The following is a 23,422-nucleotide window of genomic DNA, read 5'->3' on the forward strand; positions in this document are numbered from 1 at the left end:
CTAGTCAACAAGCTAATGCATGGATTTGAGTTGAAGTGCACAAGATTGAAGCATTCCCTTTCGTCTTTTCAATGTTCAAGTCTACTTTCTTTCGTTGTTTTGAGATATTGCATCTACTATTTGATTGATGTTTTGAGATACTGCATCTACTATTTGATTGATTATTAGCACTCTTCTTTTTTTTGCAGTTCAAAAAATTTAGTTACGAAAATTCGAAACAAAAACCCGCTACTTAACTCTTGCCCCCACCAAAATTACTTAACTACTTAATCAATTTCCTTTAGTACATAATCCAAGCGGACTTCCAGACTGGCCATTAAGAACTCAAACCACGTCGGCCTCTCATTAATAATTTTAGAGCTTCTTATCAAAGAGAGTACGTAACATGAGCTCCTCACTTCGCGGAAGAGCGAAAAGATGGCTATATGAGTTGACTCTTAAAAAGAGGTTGGTGCTAACGAAAAGGCCAGAGCTAGCCCTTAACTCTGACCAATCCGTCTATATGACCCGGAAATTGCTCTAGGGCTACACGCCTAAATAGTGAGTCAATGATCATGACGTTGAGGCCTCCATGTGTTGATCCAATCGTGGGGCCGGGCTCGTTATCCAGATCCAAACCTGTGATGAAATAATGAAATGCAGATTTTAGTAGCGAAGACCTACCAATTATCTTAGAGGGGAAACAATATTTTATCAAAAATTTATGAAGGCCGTTGTATTTCACCGAGTTTCGTTAAAAATTTATCGATATTATTATTAATTTTTTTTTTCTTTTGTTAGATTTTTAATACAAAGTCAAGGTCGCTGCTGCTGCCATCTTCACAAACTCAAGATCAGTCGAGAAAAGTCAAACGGCTTTTCTGCGTGCTCCCATGGTTGTATTATCCGTGTTCCCATTGAAAAATGGCTCAAGGTCGCGTAGGCCAAAGTTTGCTTGCCTATATATAGACTTGCTTCCTTCATGCATCAGCCTCATCCAAACTCAGAAGTCCTTCTCTTCCTCTCTGTGATCATGAAGCTCTTCTCTCCGCCATTTCTGCTCCTTGCCCTCCTTCTGGCCGCCGCCCTGCGTGCACAGGCACAGCAGTGTGGTACACAGGCAGGAGGTGCCCTGTGTGCAGGCGGCCTGTGCTGCAGCCAGTGGGGATACTGTGGCAGCACCAGCGCCTACTGTGGAACCGGGTGCCAGAGCCAGTGCCCTGGTGGGTCCACGGTGCCGCGATGTGGGACTCAAGGAGGGGGTGCGGTCTGCGCTGGTGGCCTGTGTTGTAGCCAGTATGGATATTGTGGCAGCACCAGCGACTACTGTGGCGCCAATTGCCAGAGTCAATGCAGCGGCAGCGGCAGCAGCGGCAGCGACTTGAGTAGCCTTATTTCGGAGACGACCTTCAACCAGATGCTGCTGCATCGAAACGACGCGGCCTGCCCGGCCAATGGCTTCTACACTTACAGTGCCTTCATCACTGCTGCCAAATCCTTCAGCGGCTTCGGCACCACCGGCGATGACGCCACACGTAAAAGGGAAATTGCTGCCTTCCTTGGTCAGACTTCACACGAAACAACAGGTAACGATGATGAAACGTTCTGCTATCTTCCCCTTTTACTTCGTTTCTACAAAAGGTTCAATCGCAGAGGTTCCGTTAGCATATGGCACCTGGTCTTCGTTTCTGGACGAAATTTTTGTGAAATCTACATCAATGACGTAATGGAAATTGGTTCTAATGATGTGTAGGAGGATGGGCAACCGCACCAGATGGTCCTTACTCTTGGGGATACTGCTATATCAATGAGCAAGGCAACCCACCTAGCTACTGCGTTGCCAGTACTCAATGGCCTTGCGCCTCTGGGAAGAAATACTACGGCAGAGGACCCATTCAAATCTCATAGTAAGATCCATTCTCAATTACATCCATCTTGCTTGCAGAAAATAAATAAACTTTTCCAATAGGCCTTCAACTGAGAGATCATACATTTGCTCAATTTGTGCAGCAACTATAACTATGGGCCTGCCGGACAGGCAATAGGGTCTGATTTGCTCAACAACCCAGATGCAGTTGCTACAGACCCTGTAATCGCATTCAAGACTGCCATGTGGTTCTGGATGACCCCGCAAGCACCAAAGCCTTCGTCGCACGACGTCATCACCGGGCAATGGACCCCTTCGTCGGCGGACGTAGCTGCCGGCCGGCTTGCCGGCTACGGCGTCATCACCAACATCATCAATGGAGGCTTGGAGTGCGGCCACGGAACTGATGCCAGGGTCGCCGATCGGATCGGGTTTTACAAGAGATACTGCGACATATTCGGGGTGACTTATGGCAACAACCTCGACTGCTACAGCCAGACGCCCTTCTAAGTGCCATCACAGTTAATGGACGTGGGAAGAAATAAAATCCAACATCTGATGTTTGCTTTTTATTAGCAGTATATTCTAAATAAAAGACTCATGGAAGACCTCGAATCCAACATCCGTTGGTCGATTTCCACAGCAGCAGTATGTTCTAAATAAAATAATGTTATTTTCCTCTCTCTCTCTCTCTCTCACACACACACACACACAGAGTATTTAAGATTTAGAAATCCTGAAACTGCGACCTGTCGGCCCAAAAGGAGAGATTAACAAAATTTGATGAGCGCTGACTATCATGCCGTGGACGATGACACCATGAAGATGACCTCACAACACACAGAGGCACGACTAAGAGTTCCTCTCATCTTGATTATATGGGATTTACGGAATATTAGAACATTTGCATATTTTTATTAGTGTGATTGTCTGCTTGATAAGAAAAGACACTAAGCTCTGTAGTGGGGCATAAGTGCGTTGAAATTGACCAAAACTAAAATGCCCAGGTCAGAATGATGACGATGAAGATGACCTACTTCTTGCACTCATTCCTTTACTTGAGTCCACTTGTTGTGTTAAAATGCTCCAGCTGATTAATCAATTAATACTTTAGATTTAATTTACGAGCTCAATGATCATTTGTTTGAGACCATGAAATATTGTTGAAATCGATCCCCACATGCAGCCCAATTTCATACCGATACCCATGAGTTCTGGTAAATGTACAACACGGATGGCTACAACTGTTTAAATTAGCATAAGACCCGAACTTTGTACAAGAAATATTGTCCAAAGATGTATTGATCACGAGAAAATAATTGTGTTAATAAGATTCATATGGTGCAATTTGAGCGCATCAGATGTGTTATTAACTTAGCTGCATGCTTTTATCATATGTTCACATATTTAGGTTCCAATTCAGATTCACATCTACATACCATATCCCAGTTTGAATTTGAATTTACCATCCGAATCTATGAGTGAACTTAGTTTCTCATGGCGCTGTCCTCATAAGGCTTAGTGTTCCAAGCTTACTTGTAAAATAAAAAACATTTGACCAATTGCATATGTTTTTGTGACAATTTAGTCATTAAATATTCGTAATCATTCTAGACTTAACATATACATTATATATTTTTTCGTTAAAAAAATGATTGAAGAGACTTTAATCATAGAAATGGACCATGATGACACCAAATAGTACATAAAAGAAGTTGACAAACTTACTGCAAATGATGAATGCACAGTACCATCGCTCGCTCCACTATTTCGAGATTGGTCTCCTTTGTTCGTTAATGTTGTCTTGAACGCATCTTTATCCAGTAAGAGTGAAAACAACTTTTCTGCGTGCAAAAGAATAATAGAAAATCGAAGGCAACATTAACCTTCGCCGCATTTTCTCGATTACATTGAAAAAGACACAGTGCAATGGTCCATCTCAAAATTGGCCTAGCAGTAAACTTTTTTCTCTGATTATATGTACTTTTCAAGAACTTATTCTCATTCATCAAACAGTGAAAAAGATTCTTAAAATATTTCATCCTCTCACAAAGCTATTTAACAGGTTATTCCAAAAATTTTAGTCTCTAAGAATTGGTGATCCATCAATTTTCCTAAAACAGTTTTTACAGGGAAAACCCACTTCAAAAAATTTTTCCAAAACAATCGGACGCCCTTATAAGGAGACGCTTGGTAGCAAGCAGGAAATATGTCTCAGCGTGAATAGTTTACAGGAAATTTTCTACTGTTTTTCATTTCAGGCCGCTGTACTAGGCTGGTGGAATTTCACACGCCCATACGCCTCAAAACGATTCTCTGCAGGCACATTAAAACGAGAGGGAGTTACATGCACTGCTGTGCACAATGCAAATGTGCACAAGTCTGTGCATATAACCAGCTTCCCATTAAAACACGCCTAACAGACTATCCTTCTAATCTCATATGTTCACCAACCCCACAAAATCACATCTTACTTTCGTCCAATTTGATGCGCTTTTCATATATGCATCCATAATTTCACGGAGACTTGAAATTTCCCACAAGAAATCAAGTCTGCGGTTTTTCTACATGATTTTACCTTGCGGGGAACTCCAAAGAAGATTTCTGTAATATGCTGACAGTCTGATGTTCTTCTAACTTTTGCCCAACCATGGATAATCTCGTAACTGAGACCTTAGAAGTTCTGGGGTTGCATGAATCCAAATACAATTTGTCCAGAAAATCGACGCAGGTTGCAATCTACCAGATTCACAGGATAGGCCCTGTTATACTGTCACCGTAAGAAGGGACTTCTAAAGCATTGCAGCATCCACTTCCCACCAAAAAAACGAAGAATGAATGGCTGCCAAATGGCTAAACAGACCACAGTTCATACACTTGGATGCAAGCTCAAGGTCACACCTATCTTCTGTCTTGGTTCATCTGCTTTATTCCTTGATTCAAGATTCTCAGGAGCTGCTCTCTACAATTCTTGCTCCTTGCTCTGTTCGTAGGTGCTCTTGGTGCAGTAGCAGAGGAATGAGCAAGTCAAGCAGAAGGTGCTCTGTCCCATGGAGCGCCGTGGTGTTGCAGCCGGTGGTGTTATTGTGTCACAAGTAGTGCAGTAGCCAGTGCGGTAGCTCAACACAGCGGTGGCAGGGGGTGGCGTGTGCCGTGCAGGGCTGTGCCGCAGCCGGTGGAGTTGCTGTGGCACCACAAGTGATTGTTGTGGAGCCGGGTGCCAAAGCCTGGCCACAAATGGTAGCAGAGCTGCCAACGGAAAAGCCGCTGGTAGTGGCGGTGCTGGTAAGTGCCTGTAGCGGCAGAGCGAACCTATGGCTGCCCATTTAGCAGCCACTGTACACCCACTGCACAGTACCTTCTAGTGATGAACTAGATTATCCCGTTTCCAACTCATCCTGCATGAATGTGAGAATGGTATCGAGAAGAAAAGGTTTGATGCATAGTCACCCAATTCAATTGCTAATATCACGGAACTAGAGAAACAGAGTTTCTATGAACACCATCTTTCAAAAGCCACAGATCAATCTCAATATAAACTTAGCACTTTCCGTATTATTTCACATGTATTTTAGATCAACCCCATGACCCTCGTGAAACTGTCTGAGCTCAGGTGGATGGGAAACTCGACCACATGGATCTTACTTACGCCAGAGGCTACTGCTTTCTTCAAGAAGTAGGCAACCCACAAGCAATTGATCTTTAGTGTGGTTCAGTGTGCGGATTTGTGAAGCGAAAGGGCTCTGCTAGTGCTCCTCTTGTTGAAAGGGCAAGAAAATTTTTATCCTTGGGTCTGTGTGGAGAAGGATGAGTACCTAAAAATATGAACCAATTCCCGTGAAATTTGGGGTGGACCTGAACCTATAGCACGATATATCGTAATCATAAATACCGTTATGGCGATTCTAACGGCGACCTTATTCTCGATATGTTTTGGCAAAGCTAAAACTGTCGAGAAAATCAGGGTAAAATTCGTAATTTTTTTTTAGAAAATTAAAAATTGCAAAAGTTAGGAAAAATTAAGATAAAAAAAAACTGACAAGAACACAAAAAAGATAACTTGATAAATGATAAAATTAATGTTTTAATAGTGATATAAATGAAGATAAATAATTTAACTTGGGTTTTAAATTTTAAAACAAAAAAAACATAAAAATAATGAGAAAAAACGCAAAAAAAAAAAATCACCTTCGAGTTTCTTAAAAAAAGAAAAGTAGAGAAAAAGACATGGTTTTTCGATTTTAATGTTTTTCTCAAATCTTTTTCCAAAAAAAACGGGTTTTTAGTGACTATGCGCCAAATTTATGTGTGATAAGACTGAAGCTAGAACTAAACAGTGATTGAACTAAAGATTATATAAAATCAATTCAGTTGCTAATACGGGTCACGTCTAAAACAAGAATGATTCATTTATGGTCAACAATAGTCAGGTTTAGTCATCGCCAACATCAAGCGTGGAGCTTGGATTTTTTTTCAAGGGCGGGTCAAATAGGAGCTGGGTTTATTGGGTTGGATTTGGGTAGGGCCAAATTAAACTCACGTTCAAAAAATACATACAAACAAAAAAAAAATCAATTTTTATAGTGTAATTTTTTTTTTCATTTGATTGAAGTGAGGCAATGGCCTAAGCAGCCCCCTCCCTCCCTCCGCCCCTGGCCAAAGTCGAAGTAATCTTAATCACATTAATCACATAGGTAGTTCAGTAAGGTTCCCATATTGATGCCGTTATACCAACATGGTAAAATGGATATTCAGACGCACTTGAAAAATTTTTAGACCCAAAATAACAACGCGCTTACTTTTATTTGATTTAACTTGTTCTCAAGTTAGTTTTCATTATGTTTTTAAGAGCTATTGGTCATGATCAACGTGTGCTGTTTTTATTTATACTACTAATTTGGTTTAATGTTGCTTTTATTTTTTTTAGATACAAACATATACCTTGCCGTACCTGAACCTATAATGATGTGACTTGCTGTAATTTTTACCTTTGCTGTAAGTTTTAGCTTTCTTCAAGAATCGTAATCTGAGCATAACTTGGCAGACTCAGATGAGCCCATTCCGGCAAGAAACATTATCCAGGTTCAGGTTCTTTTCTTTGGTGAATAATTGTTTTCATAAACGGTTCGGATAAAAATGTACATCTATAATGGAAGCATCGAGTAACATTGACTGCGTTTTAGTCCAATTTTGCTAGCTGATGAATGTGACCCAGCAGCAAACAGCAAGCTCTATTTCGGATAGCTCCAGACCCTGGAATCTATAAAGCCAACTAAACCCACTCGCTCTCATTTGGCTTCTGTTTGGAAAGTGACTGAACAATCTTTACTTCTAAAAAAGCCTCGATGACGCTTCGTTGTGGAGAAAAAGTGACTTGTTACTCTAAAATAGAACTTGTTACATCATTTTCAAAACAACCGCTTTTTATCTCCACTTTGCTTCCAAACGCATACCCAAATGTCTCTTTTTTTTCTTTTTTCTTTCATACTGATCCACAAAGACATAAAACTCGTAATAAGGGAAAGGCTGTCCAAGAAAAAGATGGTTCTTAGGAAGCTGTTTGGTTTATGGTCCCATGTACATGCCTTAAAAAAATTTGTCATATATATAAAACATCATAATAAGTATTAATCTGCTCTAATTTCTTTTTTAAAAAAAAAAAACTTATGAGACAGTAACAATGTTTTACTATTGCCACACGACCCTTAAGAGGCGGTTTGCCACAAAAGACTCTTTGTAAGTTTCTCATAAATTTGCCCAAATATTAAAGTGAATTTATAGAACAATAATTTTAATGTTTGCTGAACTCACCCAATCTTTTGAGCCAAATCTTTTGAGTCAGATTTATGAGACACTCACAAAATCGCTTTGTATTTTCGTGTTTTTCAATGCTTGTGACGGTTGGTGGGCTTGATAGTGAAGCATATTGACTTGAATGGCCCCAAGCAATATGTAGGAACAAAAGACTATAATGCCCTTGAAACGAAGGGAAAAAAGAGTAAAAAGGAACCCCAAATAATGACAATACCCAAAAGTCTAAAAAATACTCTCTTTTTTCTTTTTAGAGAGTAGAGAGAAGAAACGTGGCCTTAAGGAACTCCAGTGTTGAAACGAGAGGAGAAAAAGAAAAAGGAACCCAATATAATGACAATACTGAAAAAGTAGAAAAAATACTTACTTTTTTTATAAAAAAAAACGATGAAATATACCCTTAAAAAAACACCATGTATTAACTTTAATTGTTAATGCCAATGCCATGCATATTACCAAAGGGGTCGTTTGGCAATTAAACAGTAACAAATTAACGGTTCCGTATCTACCTCAAAGATGAGACTTATTTATTCAAAAACCTATAAACAGTATGTGGTATCCACCGATACACGTTGGCACAATAGGTTAAGTGAAGAATATGTAGGAATCCCCAAAAATCTATTGATCTCAAATCCATTGATCTCAGTCAGCCAAGGATCTCAATTAACAACAAATCTACAAAGTGTTTGATCACTTCAGGTTTGAAATTCATGGAACTGATGTGCCAAAATTTCCATGGCAAAATGCATGGTTCATTAAACTAAAAAACTTATGTTTGTAGTAAGATCACACTTAAAATCCTTATTTTATGTTCTTGCATTGAAGCAAAGCTTTGATTTAAAAGTTGAGTCGGGAAAGGTCTGATCTTAAATCCAAGGTTCTCAAATCAGGAGGATTTTTAGATAAAAAGCAATCAAATTTCTTCTTAGGGTGTGTTTGATAGCCGAGGTTGATATGAAATTTTTTCATGTAGCACGCATGGTATAAAAAAATACTGTATTTGATTACCATGCGAAAAAAAAAAGGATTTGAGATCCTCAGTTTAGGACAAAAACCTCAGATTTGATCTAGGTCCAAAGTTCAACCCGAAGTAGGTCAGCATCTAATTTTCTCATGGCGATCAACCAAACGTAGAATAAATGAGAAAGTTGAGAATCAACGTCCAAACAAGAGCCACGGACTTTTCAATTTGGCGGTACGTAATATTACATGCCCCTACTTTGTGTCCATGCCAAAATGATACTAGTTATAAAATTTCAAATTTTTAAAGAGCACGAATATATAAATGAAAAAAAATGACTCTAAAGTACTATATTCAAAATAAGCATTTTTTGTGAACCTTTGTGGGCAATTGCCCACACAATACCTACACATGCCTCCCTAACTAGACCCGATCGATTGGTCGACCAGGAAGTCGCCTCACGAAATCTCAGCATCATTCAACATGACGTGAAAGTTTGAAACCCCAATCCTCTAAAAAAAGCTTCTTGATCTTTTGTTACGTTCTAGTCATAGTTTAGGCATGTTTGGAAAACTTAGTTCCAGCTTATATATATATATATATATATATTATATGACAACATGCGGTTTATTTGACACAGTTTCATAAAGTTTGTTCATATACAAAACTTGTCTTGCTAGGGTTTTGCATTGAGCTTCAAACTTCGGGGAAGGGAAGCGATCACAGTGAAAGAACGTTTGAAAGGTGATGCCCTGGGAATCCTAATCTTATGAGTACAATACCATCAACAAATTTCTGACTGCAGTGAATCCTAATCTTATGAGGAATCCTATTCGAAATGAATTGGAGTTATGAGTCTCTTGTTAGTTTTTTTTTTTTTTAAATTCGGTTTCTTTTATCATTTTAATATATATATTTTTTTTCAGAAACAAATAAACGATTCAAGGCCGATCCAGCGAATCATCGTTCTTGCCTTGTTGGTGTTGACATCCTTAATTTACAAACCAAAACCATCTATCCACCGCATTGTTCTTTCCCCATGAAACAAATCTCAATTGACCAAACTGAAGATGGACTTTTTCTTTTTTTCCGTCTTCAAATGTCAAACATCTGCAAGTCCTGAATGATGTCGGCGATTGACCGCTCAATCTTTCAATGGGAAATTCCGTGCCACGCACGCCGGTCTTAAGCTTATTCCGGTGTTTACCAGGTTTCTGCAGAAAAGCATCCTCTTCTTCTTCTTCTAATGATCATAGAAAAGAGAAATTTGCAGGGTCAGAAATACTTTTGTGAGGTAAAACTTGGTGAGCTCAGGTTTGAAATCGATGTTTGTGAAGAATGGAGGGAATACGCTCCTATCGTCTCCCTGGACAAGGGATGGCCCTAACTTAGGGCCTCCATAGATCTTTGCCACTTTATTTTTTTTCTAAATTGACATTTAAATTTTAAAAAATTTCACTAAAATTATGAAAAATGATATTTCGGTCGCAGAAAACCATACTTTCCTTCTCACATAGACCACAAATATTACTAATAAGCAGCATCGATCCCCTTTCTTAATCGCGCATGTGCTAAGAGTCTCTTGTCAAATGTGCTGAATACTTATCATATCAGATGTGCGTCGAGTTCTGGACAGCAGAAGAAGCAAGGAAAATGGAAATCCTAAAACTTTTGTATACCCAAATCATGACTTGCATCTCTATGGAGAAAGCAAAGGAAATTAAAGACTGACTTTCTCATAAGAATAAGCACTATTCGGTGCGCAGGGTATGTAAATTGATTCCCTTATGTTGAGTCATTATTCAAGCAAAGCTTTGGATATGATATCAAGCACAATTTTCTTAGTGATTGACGTCGAAACCTTTTAGACTTTGAAGCAAGTTAGAATTCAATGAAAATGCGTTTGTGCAATATGCTCAATTTGACAAAAAATTCAACTTTCACCAGAATGGTTTCTTAATGTGCAGCCAAATTTCCAAGTCTTGATTTACTGAATACAGTAATATATTAATATGTTAATAGTCCTCTTCTGCTTCCTCTTTCTTCGTATTTCTCTCTCTTCGCGAATTGTGGATGATGAGGCCAACCTTGTACGGTAAAATGACAAGGAAAGCCATTCAATTCAACAATCAAGCAAGAAACCAGCGCCAGCTGAGAAGGAAAGTGCCGTTCACATTTCCTACGTGTTTGTCTTGTATCCGGGGAAGAACAACCATTCACTCGAGGAGGAAACCAACATCTTTACGTGGAGAACTTTTCGAAAACAACAAATAGAAGGATATAACAAGACAAACAGTTGTATTTACTGAGAGCTAACTAAACAATTGCATAGTTGGTACATTCACATAACAACAATTTCCAACCACCAGTCCTTAACGCCGCGGTCCACTACCTTCTCTCTCTCGCTACTGTCTCGTTTGAGCTTGAAGGATGCAATCTGATCTGCCTCAGGTGGTCATGAGTATCAGGTGGGAGGTCATCGATCCTGGACCTCTCCGGCTGCACCCACCTCCCATCTCCGTTCCTCACCATCCCCTTGTTCTCGTCCTGCCGCCAGAACGGCGGCACCAGGTGATGCTCCTTGAGGAAGTCGCACGCCTTGTTCACCAGCGCCGGGTCTCGCCCACTCGACAGCACGAACCTCCTTCCCGTGCCATGGTACCCGTCCAGCAGGTGCAGGTGGGCTTCTAGGTTATGGAAGCATGACGGGTCCCCGGTCTCCTTCAAGAAAGGTGACATGGTATGGTCGAGTTTGAGCTCGGTACCCACATGGGTATACCCCCAAGGCAGCGCATCGGCCAGGCCTTGAAGCATCGCCGGCAGCCTTTCGTTCAGGAATAGACCGGGCACCTTAGGCACCGTGTCATGAACATTGACCACTCGCAGGACCTTGATACCAAGCTCCTCGCACCTTTCCTTGAACTTGCGGTTCCCTACCCTTGGTCCCGAGAAGGAGAAGACCGTAATGGGTATGGTCCGGCCGTCCGGGAGGACGTTCAGCCCCATCTCGGCAATGTCGTAAGCCGATAAGAGCGCAAGCGCGCTGCCCAGGCTGTGTCCGGTGATGCTGATGCTCATGTCCTCACCAGACCCACTGTACTGCTCCACCACCCGCTTGATCTCCGTCAGAATCTGCTCCCTGGCTGAGAACAGGCAGAACCGGCAAGCAGGGTCCTTGTCGGTGTAAAGGTCCAAGAACCCGGACTCCACTTTGATCGCCGGGTTTTGGTTCGAGTGGCCTGGTAAGCGGACGGGCTTGAGGAAGTCCATGAGGTCGGCCACCCACTCGAGGCGGGTGACGGTGCCCCGCCAGGCCACCGCGACATCGCGTCGCCCCAGGTGGGAGGAGTCTTTGGACGCGGCAACGTAGCCAATCCAGTTGGCGCGGGAGCTCCAGATCTCGGGCCACACCGATTTCTTGAAGAAGTTGGGGAGGTTGACGTTGGAGACCGCATAGAGGTAGCGGGTGACGTCGTACCCGGATTCCGGCAGCCCGACGCCGTCGAAAAAGTAGCGCCGGTTGTACTTGCAGCTGCCGCAGTACTTAGAGAACTGATCGAAGTCGAACCCATCGTAGCAGGCTTGCGCCATCTCGCCATACCGGATGAGCTCCTTCCGGAGAAGAGGGTCCAAAGGGTCCAGCAGCCCCTCCCAGTCGTGGCTGCCGTGCATCTCCCGCCACCTCTCCAGAAGCCGCAGCTCCGCTTTCTCTTTTCCCTTTAAATCTCCCATTCTTCCTCCATCTTGCTCTTCCTCCTCTTGGTCTTCTTCTCTCGATTCCTGCCTTTCCAATTTGGGTAGCCGTTCGGCTGTATTGACCGCCTGAACTTGTCTAACGAAGCCCATCGATTTTGAGTCAGGCTTCAGGAGTAGTTCCGGGACGAGCTTCTGGGGAGACGAACCTCTCTAGGTTGGAACCCATGGTGGAGATGGTCGTGGAGGGTGGCCGATGGATGCAGCAATTGGTTAGAGAGAAGAAGAAGGGAGGAGGAAGCCATGGATGGTGGTTATGGTTGATCAGATCAGAGCAGAGCAGCTCCTGATAAAGCCTCATCAATTTATAGGCAGACGGGCCGTCGAGAAAGAACTTTTGTTCGATCGGCAACGTAGACCGTGGAGCTGCATTTCATTAGTATGACCAGGTTTTCCTTGAAGCCCCTTTTCACATTATATCACATCATCATTTTAAATGTAAATAAAAGGACTAGTTTAATATCTATCTAGGTAAAATTAATCATGTATTGATATTAATAGATATAGCTCTTAGGAAACCTTACATAACACAATCTACCCAGCTCACTATTAGCTTTACTAAGCGTATTTTATCTTTTGTTAACATTAACTTTAGCTTAAACTATTAATAACCTAGTGTTGACGGCAAGTGTTTGTTTTCTTTATTATCGATGCAAAATATTTTAAGTTTTTTCTTTTCAACACGTGAAACATTTAAGTATTCTTTTTTGTAGTTGCCTGCCAGTTCGTCAATTGTGCTTTTGTAATTTCTCTGGATTTGTGAAATAGTTAAACTAAAGTTTGATTTTAATAAAGAGCATCTTTCATGGTATACTAATAAAGTAGGTAAGAGATCCACCTAATCTCCGTTTGGTGATTTGAGATAAAAAGAAAGAAAATTACTCGACCCTTAGAATATGTACTGATTACGAATCATCTGATCAAGTTACTTAATAATTCGCAGGATACATGCGCAGTAGATTGTCGTTGACACTTAAATAATATAGTTGTCATTTGAAAAAAGAAAATTCACATGCATGTGGCATCGCATAATTCAAAAAATTAGGTTGATTGAACCTTTAAAAGATTCAATGAAAACAAAATAATTAATTTGTAAATACCAATCTTTTTTACGGCATTAATTTTACATGTATAAACATATAAAAAGAGATTAGTTTTGCTTATTTAATTGAAAAATAGTCACTTCTCACAGCTCCTTCACCTCCACTTTTGCTAGCTACCAGTTTCTCAGTTGCCACCCTTCTTGAATCTACATCCTAAACTTTGATTAAAGACAAAGTGTCAAATCAAAGCAAAGTTCCTAGGCTGTAATAATGGCCTTAAAAACTAGTATGATGTGATGTGGCAGACCAACTAAGTTGCATTGGGCCAGTTGATAAGAGTTAGACTCGAACCGTAACCCGAAACTTGAGCCCAACTTGGCTCGGTTAAAATAAAAATTATTTTTAAAAATATAAAATAATTTTTTAATATAACTTATATATTATTATTAAAATAAAAATAATATTAAAAATATATCAGGTCGAATCAAGCCCCATTGGGTCGACCCATGTTGGCCCGATAGGTATTCGGCAACCAAGTACTAGGTAGAGTGCCTGACTTGATGTCCAACCCTAATTGTAAAGACATACATCTTTATTCTCCAAGCCAATCATCTTAGATTGCCGTTTTCAAAAGTTCTCTACCAACCAACAATAAATAATGGGATCCATCCTCAGGCTTGTGACCATCCATTTAGCTTGCTTTTCCAATAGAACTATTATATTTATTAAGATAAGGCAGCTCCAAGCTGCTACTAATTGTTTTCGCCCCCTGTTTTCTAATCAAATGGGGATATTAATATTAATTAAGTTTTGTTATAGGTGCCAACAAAATTATTTGCAGATCTTTTTTTTTTATGGTTATAACTATTATAGCTCACTTTTCTAACTAATTGCCATGCTGAGACGTTCAAAATTAATTTAACAATTGATTAATTCCTGGTAAGCGAGGGGTTTTCCTATCACCAAGCAAACGACCGATGTTCCTACCCAACTCTTCATTCTTTTAAAGTACAAGGGGTGCTTTTAGTATCTTAAGACTGCGCTTCAGCTTGTGCATCGGTGGTTCCTTTTTACAGCACAAATAATCAAAATAAAAACTAGTCTCCTATTCGCTCCCACTTCGACCATTGTACAGAGCCTAAATGTAGTTGATTAATTGACTGTACTTCACCACATGCGGCTTCTCTCCTAATAAGGCAAGGCAGCAGTAAAATTCAATAAAAAAAACTCATTATTGGCTGATATACACTTTTTTATTTTTTCAGTCTAAGAAACTGCACCCACCCAGGTTGAGAGACTTTTACCGCTCCCCTGGTGGCATAAAAACTCTAAAGGTTATCCTAATGCGGCCAACTAGAGACGGGCAGGTCCGAGCTGGTGTGCCAAGACTCATTGTGGCCACTGACCCGGAATCCAATTGGCGGTTGAATGGAAATACTTAAGATCGACATGTCCTGTGGCTAAAGACCACAAGAAGGGTCACCCAATCTTATATTTGAACCTTAGTTAGTCTTAGCCTAGCACAGCTAAGTGGCAGACCTGGCCATTGAATTCAAGAGTGAGCTGAGTCCAACTACGTAGAGTGGGTGCCCAAAACTTTCAAAGCACTTTGTTTCGGGCGGCCCGACAAAAGCCCTTTAGCAGGCTCTGCCAGAAGCCATACGTACCATTTTCTCTTTATTGAATCACCAAAAGTTGGGTCACTATAAACGTGCGTGATCTTAGTTATTAAGCAGTCTATTATTACCATGCCTGCTTTTAAAAAAGCAACAGTCGATCCCATCGTCCAACATTTTGCAATAGGTTGAGATTTTATCTAGACCCAACCATACACGAATAAAAAATTTTCATGAAATCTATATGATTATTTTAATGACATGACATGTCCTATAAATATCACATTTTACATATTTATGTTCTCGTACAACTGGCTATACATACATCAACATCTGGTGCATAATTTTCTAGTATTCTTCACATTTCTGGTGAAATCTAGCTAAATGAATCACTTTTATAGATTGAGTTCATGGGAAGCAACACTTATTTGTTTCCGAGTCAAGATCTAGGCTTATTAGTCAAGATACCAGAAAGAGAGAGAGAGAGAGAGGGATCGCCGGCCAGCCATCTCTCCTTCCAACAGTCGCTCGGCGGCTGTGGAAGTTTGGTATTTAGGTTGATCAGACCGTGAAGCTTTACGGGTCAGACTACAGCGGCTCACGATATAGGGTTGCAGGCCGACACCCAGCAAAGTAATCTCTTCCGTGTAAGCCTGGTAGCGGACTCCATGTGCAGGAAAAAGTCCTTGTTCATCCCCGTGGAACATTTACGTAGACCAACATCCCTATCTAAGCAAAAGATTTTAACAAGTTCAATAAAGGTATGCCGCAAAAGAAGCTGCCCAAATTGACGCCTTCCAAACAAGATCTTGAGCTCAACTTTTTTCAATATCAGAAGCTCTAAGAACTTGGGTGATTGATATATCACCAAGCTGACACTGGTATATATTATATACCGATGAACACTGTTCTTGAGCTGATCTATAAGCGCCGCTTCCCCTCTTCCAAAAGACAAAAATACGCCAAAACATATCTTTTAAGAACCACCAAATCATATAAACAGACACCACTTTAGAATTTAACAAATACAATACATGCATCGTCGTTCGTCTGACAATACTACCTGTCACCTCTCTCTCTTATGTATTTATTTTTATACGAGTATGAAGCATCACGGGCCGCCACGGACGGCCGTATAGAGTTCTGGGTTTTGGATCTTCAAGCTAATGCAATCTGATCTGCGTCAGATGCTGACGAGTGTCAGGTGGGTGGTCATCGATCCTGGGCCTTTCCGGCTGCACCCACCTCCCGTCTCCGTTCCTCATCATCCCCTTGTTCTCGTCCTGCCGCCAGAACGGCGGCACCAGGTGATGCTCCTTGAGGAAGTCGCACGCCTTGTTCACCAGCGCCGGGTCTCGCCCACTCGACAGCACGAACCTCCTTCCCGTGCCGTGGTACCCGTCCAGCAGGTGCAGGTGGGCTTCCAGGTTGTGAAAGCAAGACGGGTCGCTGGTCTCCTTCAAGAACGGCGACATGGTATGGTCCAACCTGAGCTCTGTACCCACATGGGTATAACCCCAAGGCAGGGCATCGGCCAGGCCTTGGAGCATCCCCGGCAGCCTTTCGTTCAGGAGCAGGCCGGGCACCTTGGGCACCGTGTCGTGAACGTTGACCACCCGGAGGACTTTGATTCCCAGCTCCTCGCACCTTTTCTTGAGCTGCCGGTTCCCTACCCGCGGTCCGGAGAAGGAGAAGACCCCAATGGGTATGGTCCGGCCGTCCGGGAGGACGTTCAAGCGCATCTCGGCGATGTCATACGCCGATAAGATGGCAAGCGCGCTGCCGAGGCTGTGACCCGTGATGCTGATGCTCATCTCCTCGCCGGAACCACTGTATTGGTCCACCAGCCGCTTGATCTCCGTCAGGATCTGCTCCCTAGCTGAGAACAGGCAGAACCGGCAAGCAGGGTCTTTGTCGGTATAAAGGTCCAAGAAACCAGACTCGACTTTGATCTCTGGGTTTTGCTTCTTGTGGCCGGGTAACCGGACGGGCTGGAGGAAGTCCATGAGATCGGCCACCCACTCTAGCTGGGTGACGGTGCCGCGCCAGGCCACCATGATATCTCGACGCCCCAGGCTGGTGGAATCCTTTGACACGGCCACGTACCCGATCCAGTTTGCCCGGGAACTCCAGATCTTGGGCCACAGCGACTTCTTGAAGAAGTTGGGGAGGTTGACGTTGGAGACCGCATAGAGGTAGCGGGTGACGTCGTAACCGGACTCCGGCAGCCCGACACCTTCGAGGAAGTGGCGCCGGTTGTACTTGCAGCTGCCGCAGTACTTGGAGAACTGGTCGAAATCGAAGCCGTCGTAGCAGGCCTGCGCCATCTCGCCGTAACGGATGAGCTCGGTGCGAAGAAGTGGGTCCAGAGGGTCGAGCAGCCCCTCCCAGTTGGAGCTGCCGTGAATCTCGCGCCATCTCTCCGGTAGGCGTAGCTCCGCCGGTTTCTCCGTAGCCCTCGAACCCACCTTCCGCTCTCCACTCTGTTCACCCTCGTCTTCGTTTTCTTCAACGCCTTCCTTTTCCTCTTCTCCGATTAAAGCTTCCGATTTATTGGTCAGTACCTTTACTGGTGCGAAAAGGCCGACTGATCTTGAATCCCTTTTTACGGGCAGTTGTTGGAATATTGGCTTTTGAGAGAAGAGAGACATCCCGGCAGTGCTGGTCGGGTGTCGGAAATCGGCGCCATGGTGGAGATAGAGGGCAGACGACGACGATGGTGGCAGGAAGAGGTTAGAGAGAGAAAGAGGGGCGGAGGAAGCCATTGGCGGTGGTTGGTGAGTGAAGGCCATGGATTCAGCCGGCTGTCCTTTAACACGCGCTTTTCTTTTCAAGATTCATTATTTGGAACCCACAACTTTTTCCTTACCTTGTTTATGTTGGGAAATTAATGCCTAACTTTTGTATCAAGTGGTATAAATGTGTCCTTGGTGTTTAAACCTGCCATTCGCGATTATTTTCCTTCCTCAAAATGACAAAACTATCCTTTCGAGAGAGGAAAAATTAAAGGACTACGATTAATATAAGCAGGACTAAAATATTTTTGGAGATTGATACGAGTAAAGTTTATGCAAACCATGTTTCAAATTGAAAAATGATGACTGTTCTTAAAGGTGCAAATGACTGAAGTGGGAAAGAATATGTCAACTGCCTAGCTATAAGCAAGGATAAATTAGAAAAGCCCAGCTGGTGTGACTTCTGATCAAGGATGATGACAAGTAGCTACCATTCTTGGTATTAAAGAAAAAGTTTAGGTGATGATGGAAGGAAAGTGGGCAAAATTTAAGGGTGCCAGAAATTTTGTCTTAGGCTGCTAGGAGATCTGTTCAACCCCATATAAAATTTGAGGGCAATCCGTTGCCGTCACGTCCAACCAAATGGATCTAAAAGTGCATGAGATACAAAATCGCATGAGAGTTACCTTATCATATAAATTGTTTAGTTATTATAAAAAAAAACCAGGTTTTGATGTTGTCTCCTAAACAAATAAACCAAGTTTCTAAAATCCATTAAAGAAACTTGATTATCATAAAACCACAAAAGATGAAACGAATTATCGATTTCTGCAGACTGCAGCTTTTAAAAAGAGGACATAATATATAAATTAAAAGTGGCAAGTGGTCGCCTGTGATAAGCAAGGGAAACACAGAGTGTGTCAAAGTAAATCAACTGGAAGAAACTAAGTGAAGTTTTTATCTGCCGAACGGTTCATGTATCTTAAAAACTTCTGCATTACCAAACTGCATAAAAGAATGTTTTGAATTAAAAGAATGTTTTGAATGTGTACATTCATCTCCCAACACTATCCTTCAAGTTATTTGCATTTTGTCTCTTTCCATTCTCGCCGTCTCTGTCTCTTGACCTTCAAGAATGCAATCCGATCTGCCTCAGGTGGTTATGAATATCGGCTGGGTGGTCATCGATCCTGGGCCTTTCCGGCTGCACCCACCTCCCGTCTCCGTTCCTCATCATCCCCTTGTTCTCGTCCTGCTGCCAGTATGGCGGCACCAGGTGATGCTCCTTAAGGAAGTCGCACGCCTTGTTCACCAGCGCCGGGTCTCGCCTGCTTGACAGCACGAACCTCCTTCCGGTACCATGGTACCCGTCCAAAAGGTGCAGGTGCGCTTCTAGATTATGGAAGCACGACGGATCCCCGGTCTCCTTCAAGAAAGGTGACATGGTATGGTCCAACTTAAGCTCGGTACCGACATGGGTATAACCCCAAGGCAGCGCGTCGGCCAGGCCTTGCAAAGTCCCCGGCAGCCTTTCGTTCAAGAACAGACCGGGCACCTTAGGCACGGTGTCGTGAACGTTGACCACCCGTAGGACTTTGATCCCAAGCTCTTCGCACCTTTGCTTGAACTTGCGGTTCCCGACCCTTGGTCCCGAGAAGGAGAAGACCGTAATGGGTATGGTCCGGCCGTCCGGGAGGACATTCAGCCCCATCTCGGCAATGTCGTAAGCCGATAAGAGCGCTAGCGCGCTGCCCAGGCTGTGGCCGGTGATGGTGATGCTCATGTCCTCGCCAGACCCGCTGTACCGCTCCACCACCCGCTTGATCTCGGCCAAAATCTGCTCCCTGGCTGAGAACAGGCAAAACCGGCACCCAGGGTCCTTGTCGGTATACAAGTCCAAGAACCCGGACTCCACTTTGATGTCCTCGTTTTGGTTCTTGTGACCTGGTAATCGGACCGGCTGGAGGAAGTCCATCAGGTCGGCTACCCACTCGAGGCGGGTGACGGTACCGCGCCAGGCGACCGCGATGTCCCGCCGCCCCAGGTTGGAGGAGTCCTTGGATGCGGCCACATAGCCAATCCAGTTGGCGCGGGAGCTCCAGATCTTTGGAGACACCGACTTCTTGAAGAAGTTGGGTAGGTTAACGTTGGAGACCGCATGCAGGTAGCGGGTGACGTCGTACCCGGATTCCGGCAGCCCCACGCCCTCGAAAAAATCCCGCCGGCTGTACTTACAGCTGCCGCAGTACCTAGAGAAACGGTCGAAATCGAAGCCGTCGTAGCAGGCCTGCGCCATCTCGCCATACCGGATGAGCTCGGACCGAAGAAGCGGGTCCAACGGGTCCAGCAGTCCCTCCCAGTCGTAGCTGCCATGTATCTCGCGCCACCTCTCCTGGAGGTCCAGCTGCGCTTTCTCTTTGCCCCGGCCTATACCCACGCTTAATCCTCCTCCATTTCCTTGTCCCACTACCTCACGGTTCCCTTCTCTAGTTTCCTGTGGTACCAGTTTTGGTAAAGCTTCCGTCGCGGCGAGCGCTTTCGCCGGTTTCCTTGCCTCTGCCGATCTTGATTCAGTTTTCAGGAGGAGCAACGCTGCAGTGAATATCTTGTGCCGCGGCAGAGGCATGCTCTGACGGCAAATCGAGTGTTTGAGATGGTGACTTTCGTTGTGGTGATGGAGGATGGATGATGGTGGCAATAACTGGTTAGAGTGAGAAAGATGGAAGGCGGTGGTGGAAGCCATTGATGGTGGTTGATCGATCTACTGACTGATCTTAATCGACTGTGAATTAATTTATAGACAGGATGATCGGTCGTCCGAAGGAAAAGTGGATCCAGGAATTGACCACAGGAAGATTCGTGAGGCCTCTTGTGGGCACCGCTTTTGGGAAGGTACATCGGCTGTATCCTCTTACTTCGCTAGAACTGCGTTTACATTATTTTATCAAATCACAAACTATATGGCTAGTGATGAATAGAACTCTAATTATTTTAATTTCTTAAAAGATAGTATAATTAAATAGATAATCTTACCTTGCTTTGTTGTGTCACGGTTTTATAGGTAAAAGGTACGTCCACCAAGGAAATTTCCATGACTTTTTTTACGTAGGAAACTATAAAAAGTTTAAAAGCCTAAAATTTACGTACCATTATAAAAAAATTCTAAAATATCTCAACATCCTTTTTTTTTTAATTGATCCTCACTAGATATGATCATCCAAACTGGTCATAAGCACACCTTGTGCGGTACAAGGGTGTGTAATGAATCATGTTGTTACGTTGTTTCAGCTTTTTCTTGGTGTTGTTCTTGTAAACTTTAGTGGTGTGGCTCACTGTCATAAAAAAAATTAAAACACTAATAGTACAAAATGTCCTCTCTCTCTTTCTTTCTCTCTCTCTCTCTCTCTCTCTCTCTCTATATATATATATATATATATATATATATATATATATATATATATATATATATATATATATATATAATGGTAATTAATTAGGTTGTTGTGGTTGGTTGGGAGAAGAAACATGGAAAGTAGTGCGAGGTTTCCCTACTGAGGCCAATGTGGAGCTCGAGTTTTGCATGGCTGAATGATAACAGAGAAAAAGGTGAGAAGACAGCTTTTACTTTAATGCATCCCACTTGCAGCTTCCTATGTATAAAGCAGTCTCAAACCAAAACTTTTAGAAAAATAACAGAACATAAATTAGGCGGCTCCCTGTCCACATACTGCAAGTTACATAACCTGATATTGACCTCCTTCAACTTACGCCTCTTATATCGTAAAGCACACCAATTGCAGAGTGAGAACGACTGCTTTACGCCTTTGCTATGGAGGCCTCGTTCACAAACAAATCTCTTGACTCTGTGTCGCTTTCTGTTATCTCTGCTCAGATACGCAATTGACAACGCATTGTGGAGAAGACGATTCCTTTCAATCACGAGCTTTAATTTGGACGTTCCAATTACAATATTAGTTCTTTTCAATAAGCATGCACTTCTTGTATTAGGACCTGATCAGTTTAATTTGGATCTTTCAATACAAAACATTTTCTCTTGATCAAAATGAAACAAGAATGGGACCTTGGGATGATGGTACTTGATAATGAGACTTAGTTTATTACTATTAGTAGCTAATAGTTAGTAAGAGAGGAGGTTTTCTATCTCCTGCAAAGCAAGTTTGAGTTTTTTTTTTGTCATTCGAAATTTGCTTTGAACAAGAACCGAACTGCGTATGAAGCAAAACAATTACAGAAAAAGAGTCATACGAGGCAAAATGATTATGTATAGAAAAGAGAAATTTCCTAGACTTTATAGTATAGCTATTTTCTTACATCATCATGCTAACAACAAAAGAAATAACTAAACAGAAAGTACCTTCTTTTGCTCGGGAGTTGGTTTAATTTCACGGTGATACTATTCATAGCAGTGCAATGTTATGTACCTCAAGCCTCACCTACGACCCATAGAACCCATTGAGATCGGGTCCCATTTGAGTCCAATCTTTTGAATTATTAAAAATGGTTCCCATTAATACGGCCAGCCCAGTGATATAATCCAAACTTTAGGCCCTATGGACCTAAAAATTCATTCTATAAGCAGACGAAATAAACCAATTGTTAAAACTGAGTCGGCCGGGTTCGGATGTTATTCTGAAATCCAATGAAAATGTCCACAACAAAATCTGATCTATATCCATTCACATGCTACTGGGGATTTTAATCACCAAAGCACCACCGAGCCTAATCAAATGTTTGAAACCAACAAAATGGGGTAATCGGTTGGGGTGCATGTTAATGACCAGAGAACAACCCTAATGAAATGCTCGAAAAGAACAGGAGGCGATGGGTAGGGTCAAACTAAAAAAAATTGATTTTTTCAATATAATTTTTTTTTCCTGCGCTCATTCGGGCCATGGCCCGGGCGGTCCTCCCCCTCCCTCCACCCCTGAGGAGGAGGTATCCAATGCACCAACGGTTGTTATATAGAATGATGTGAAAATGTTTTTATACTTGTCATTTAAGAGACCATTTGGTTAGAAAACATGGTATTCCTAGAACAAATGTTCCATAAATACCATGTTTCTTGCTTCAGGAAAGACGATGTAAATATGGATGTGGTTTATCAATTTAGTAATATAATGGAAGCCATAATCACACTATGTTTTTGGAACATGTTCCTAGAATAAAGTTTGCCTGAACAGGTGTACTTTATAGCTTCAACTCAACTCGTTTATAAACAATCCATTGTAGAACTCACGCACAGTGACGTGAAGAAATGAGGCAGAAGAGGAAGATACAAATTGGAGAAAGAGAGAGATCAGAAATGCATCTAACAACATTAGCCACTTAATAAGAAGTCGTGGAAGGCAAGAAAGTTAGCAGCAGGAGTCATACATCATAAGGGAGACATGAACTGGTAAACATTGGCAACCACGGATGGATAGAGCTGCTTTAGAATGGAAGTCGCATCACCCTAGAACCCTAGTTACTAACTTCCTTAGGTACCCATGGTCTCCTCGGTGTATAGAACCATTCCTTGCACACTGCCACTAAAACGAGAGGGAGTTCTGTACGCCACTTTGTGTATCTAACGAGTGTACGCTGGATGTGGGCCTTACTATTATACATTTACTTTCGTTGCTAGTTTTGAAACGGGG

General features: G+C 42.5%; 4 protein-coding genes across 4 annotated transcripts; 1 reads left to right on the forward strand and 3 right to left on the reverse strand.

Annotated features, from left to right (window-relative positions):
- The first annotated feature begins 975 nt into the window (after positions 1–975).
- On the forward strand, positions 976–2,529 carry LOC116259878 (basic endochitinase). Its single transcript, XM_031637854.2, has 3 exons — positions 976–1,565; positions 1,733–1,886; positions 1,990–2,529. The coding sequence occupies exons 1-3, from the start codon at positions 1,013–1,015 to the stop codon at positions 2,354–2,356; spliced, it is 1,074 nt and encodes a 357-aa protein (XP_031493714.1). The 5' UTR covers positions 976–1,012; the 3' UTR covers positions 2,357–2,529.
- Positions 2,530–10,899: 8,370 nt separating this feature from the next.
- Positions 10,900–13,015, reverse strand: LOC116260901 (phospholipase A1-Igamma1, chloroplastic-like). The gene has a single exon (XM_031639427.2). It carries the CDS (start codon positions 12,462–12,464, stop codon positions 11,007–11,009), a length of 1,458 nt encoding a protein of 485 aa, XP_031495287.1. The 5' UTR covers positions 12,465–13,015; the 3' UTR covers positions 10,900–11,006.
- Positions 13,016–15,988: 2,973 nt separating this feature from the next.
- LOC116259895 (phospholipase A1-Igamma1, chloroplastic-like) lies at positions 15,989–17,900 on the reverse strand. Its single transcript, XM_031637878.2, has one exon. The coding sequence runs from the start codon at positions 17,820–17,822 to the stop codon at positions 16,194–16,196; it is 1,629 nt and encodes a 542-aa protein (XP_031493738.1). The 5' UTR covers positions 17,823–17,900; the 3' UTR covers positions 15,989–16,193.
- Positions 17,901–18,663: 763 nt separating this feature from the next.
- Positions 18,664–20,516, reverse strand: LOC116261026 (phospholipase A1-Igamma1, chloroplastic-like). The gene has a single exon (XM_031639596.2). It carries the CDS (start codon positions 20,506–20,508, stop codon positions 18,895–18,897), a length of 1,614 nt encoding a protein of 537 aa, XP_031495456.1. The 5' UTR covers positions 20,509–20,516; the 3' UTR covers positions 18,664–18,894.
- Between the last annotated feature and the right edge of the window lie 2,906 nt (positions 20,517–23,422).

This window comes from Nymphaea colorata, chromosome 9 (assembly GCF_008831285.2).
Source record: "Nymphaea colorata isolate Beijing-Zhang1983 chromosome 9, ASM883128v2, whole genome shotgun sequence".
In the NCBI taxonomy this organism is placed as follows: domain Eukaryota; kingdom Viridiplantae; phylum Streptophyta; class Magnoliopsida; order Nymphaeales; family Nymphaeaceae; genus Nymphaea; species Nymphaea colorata.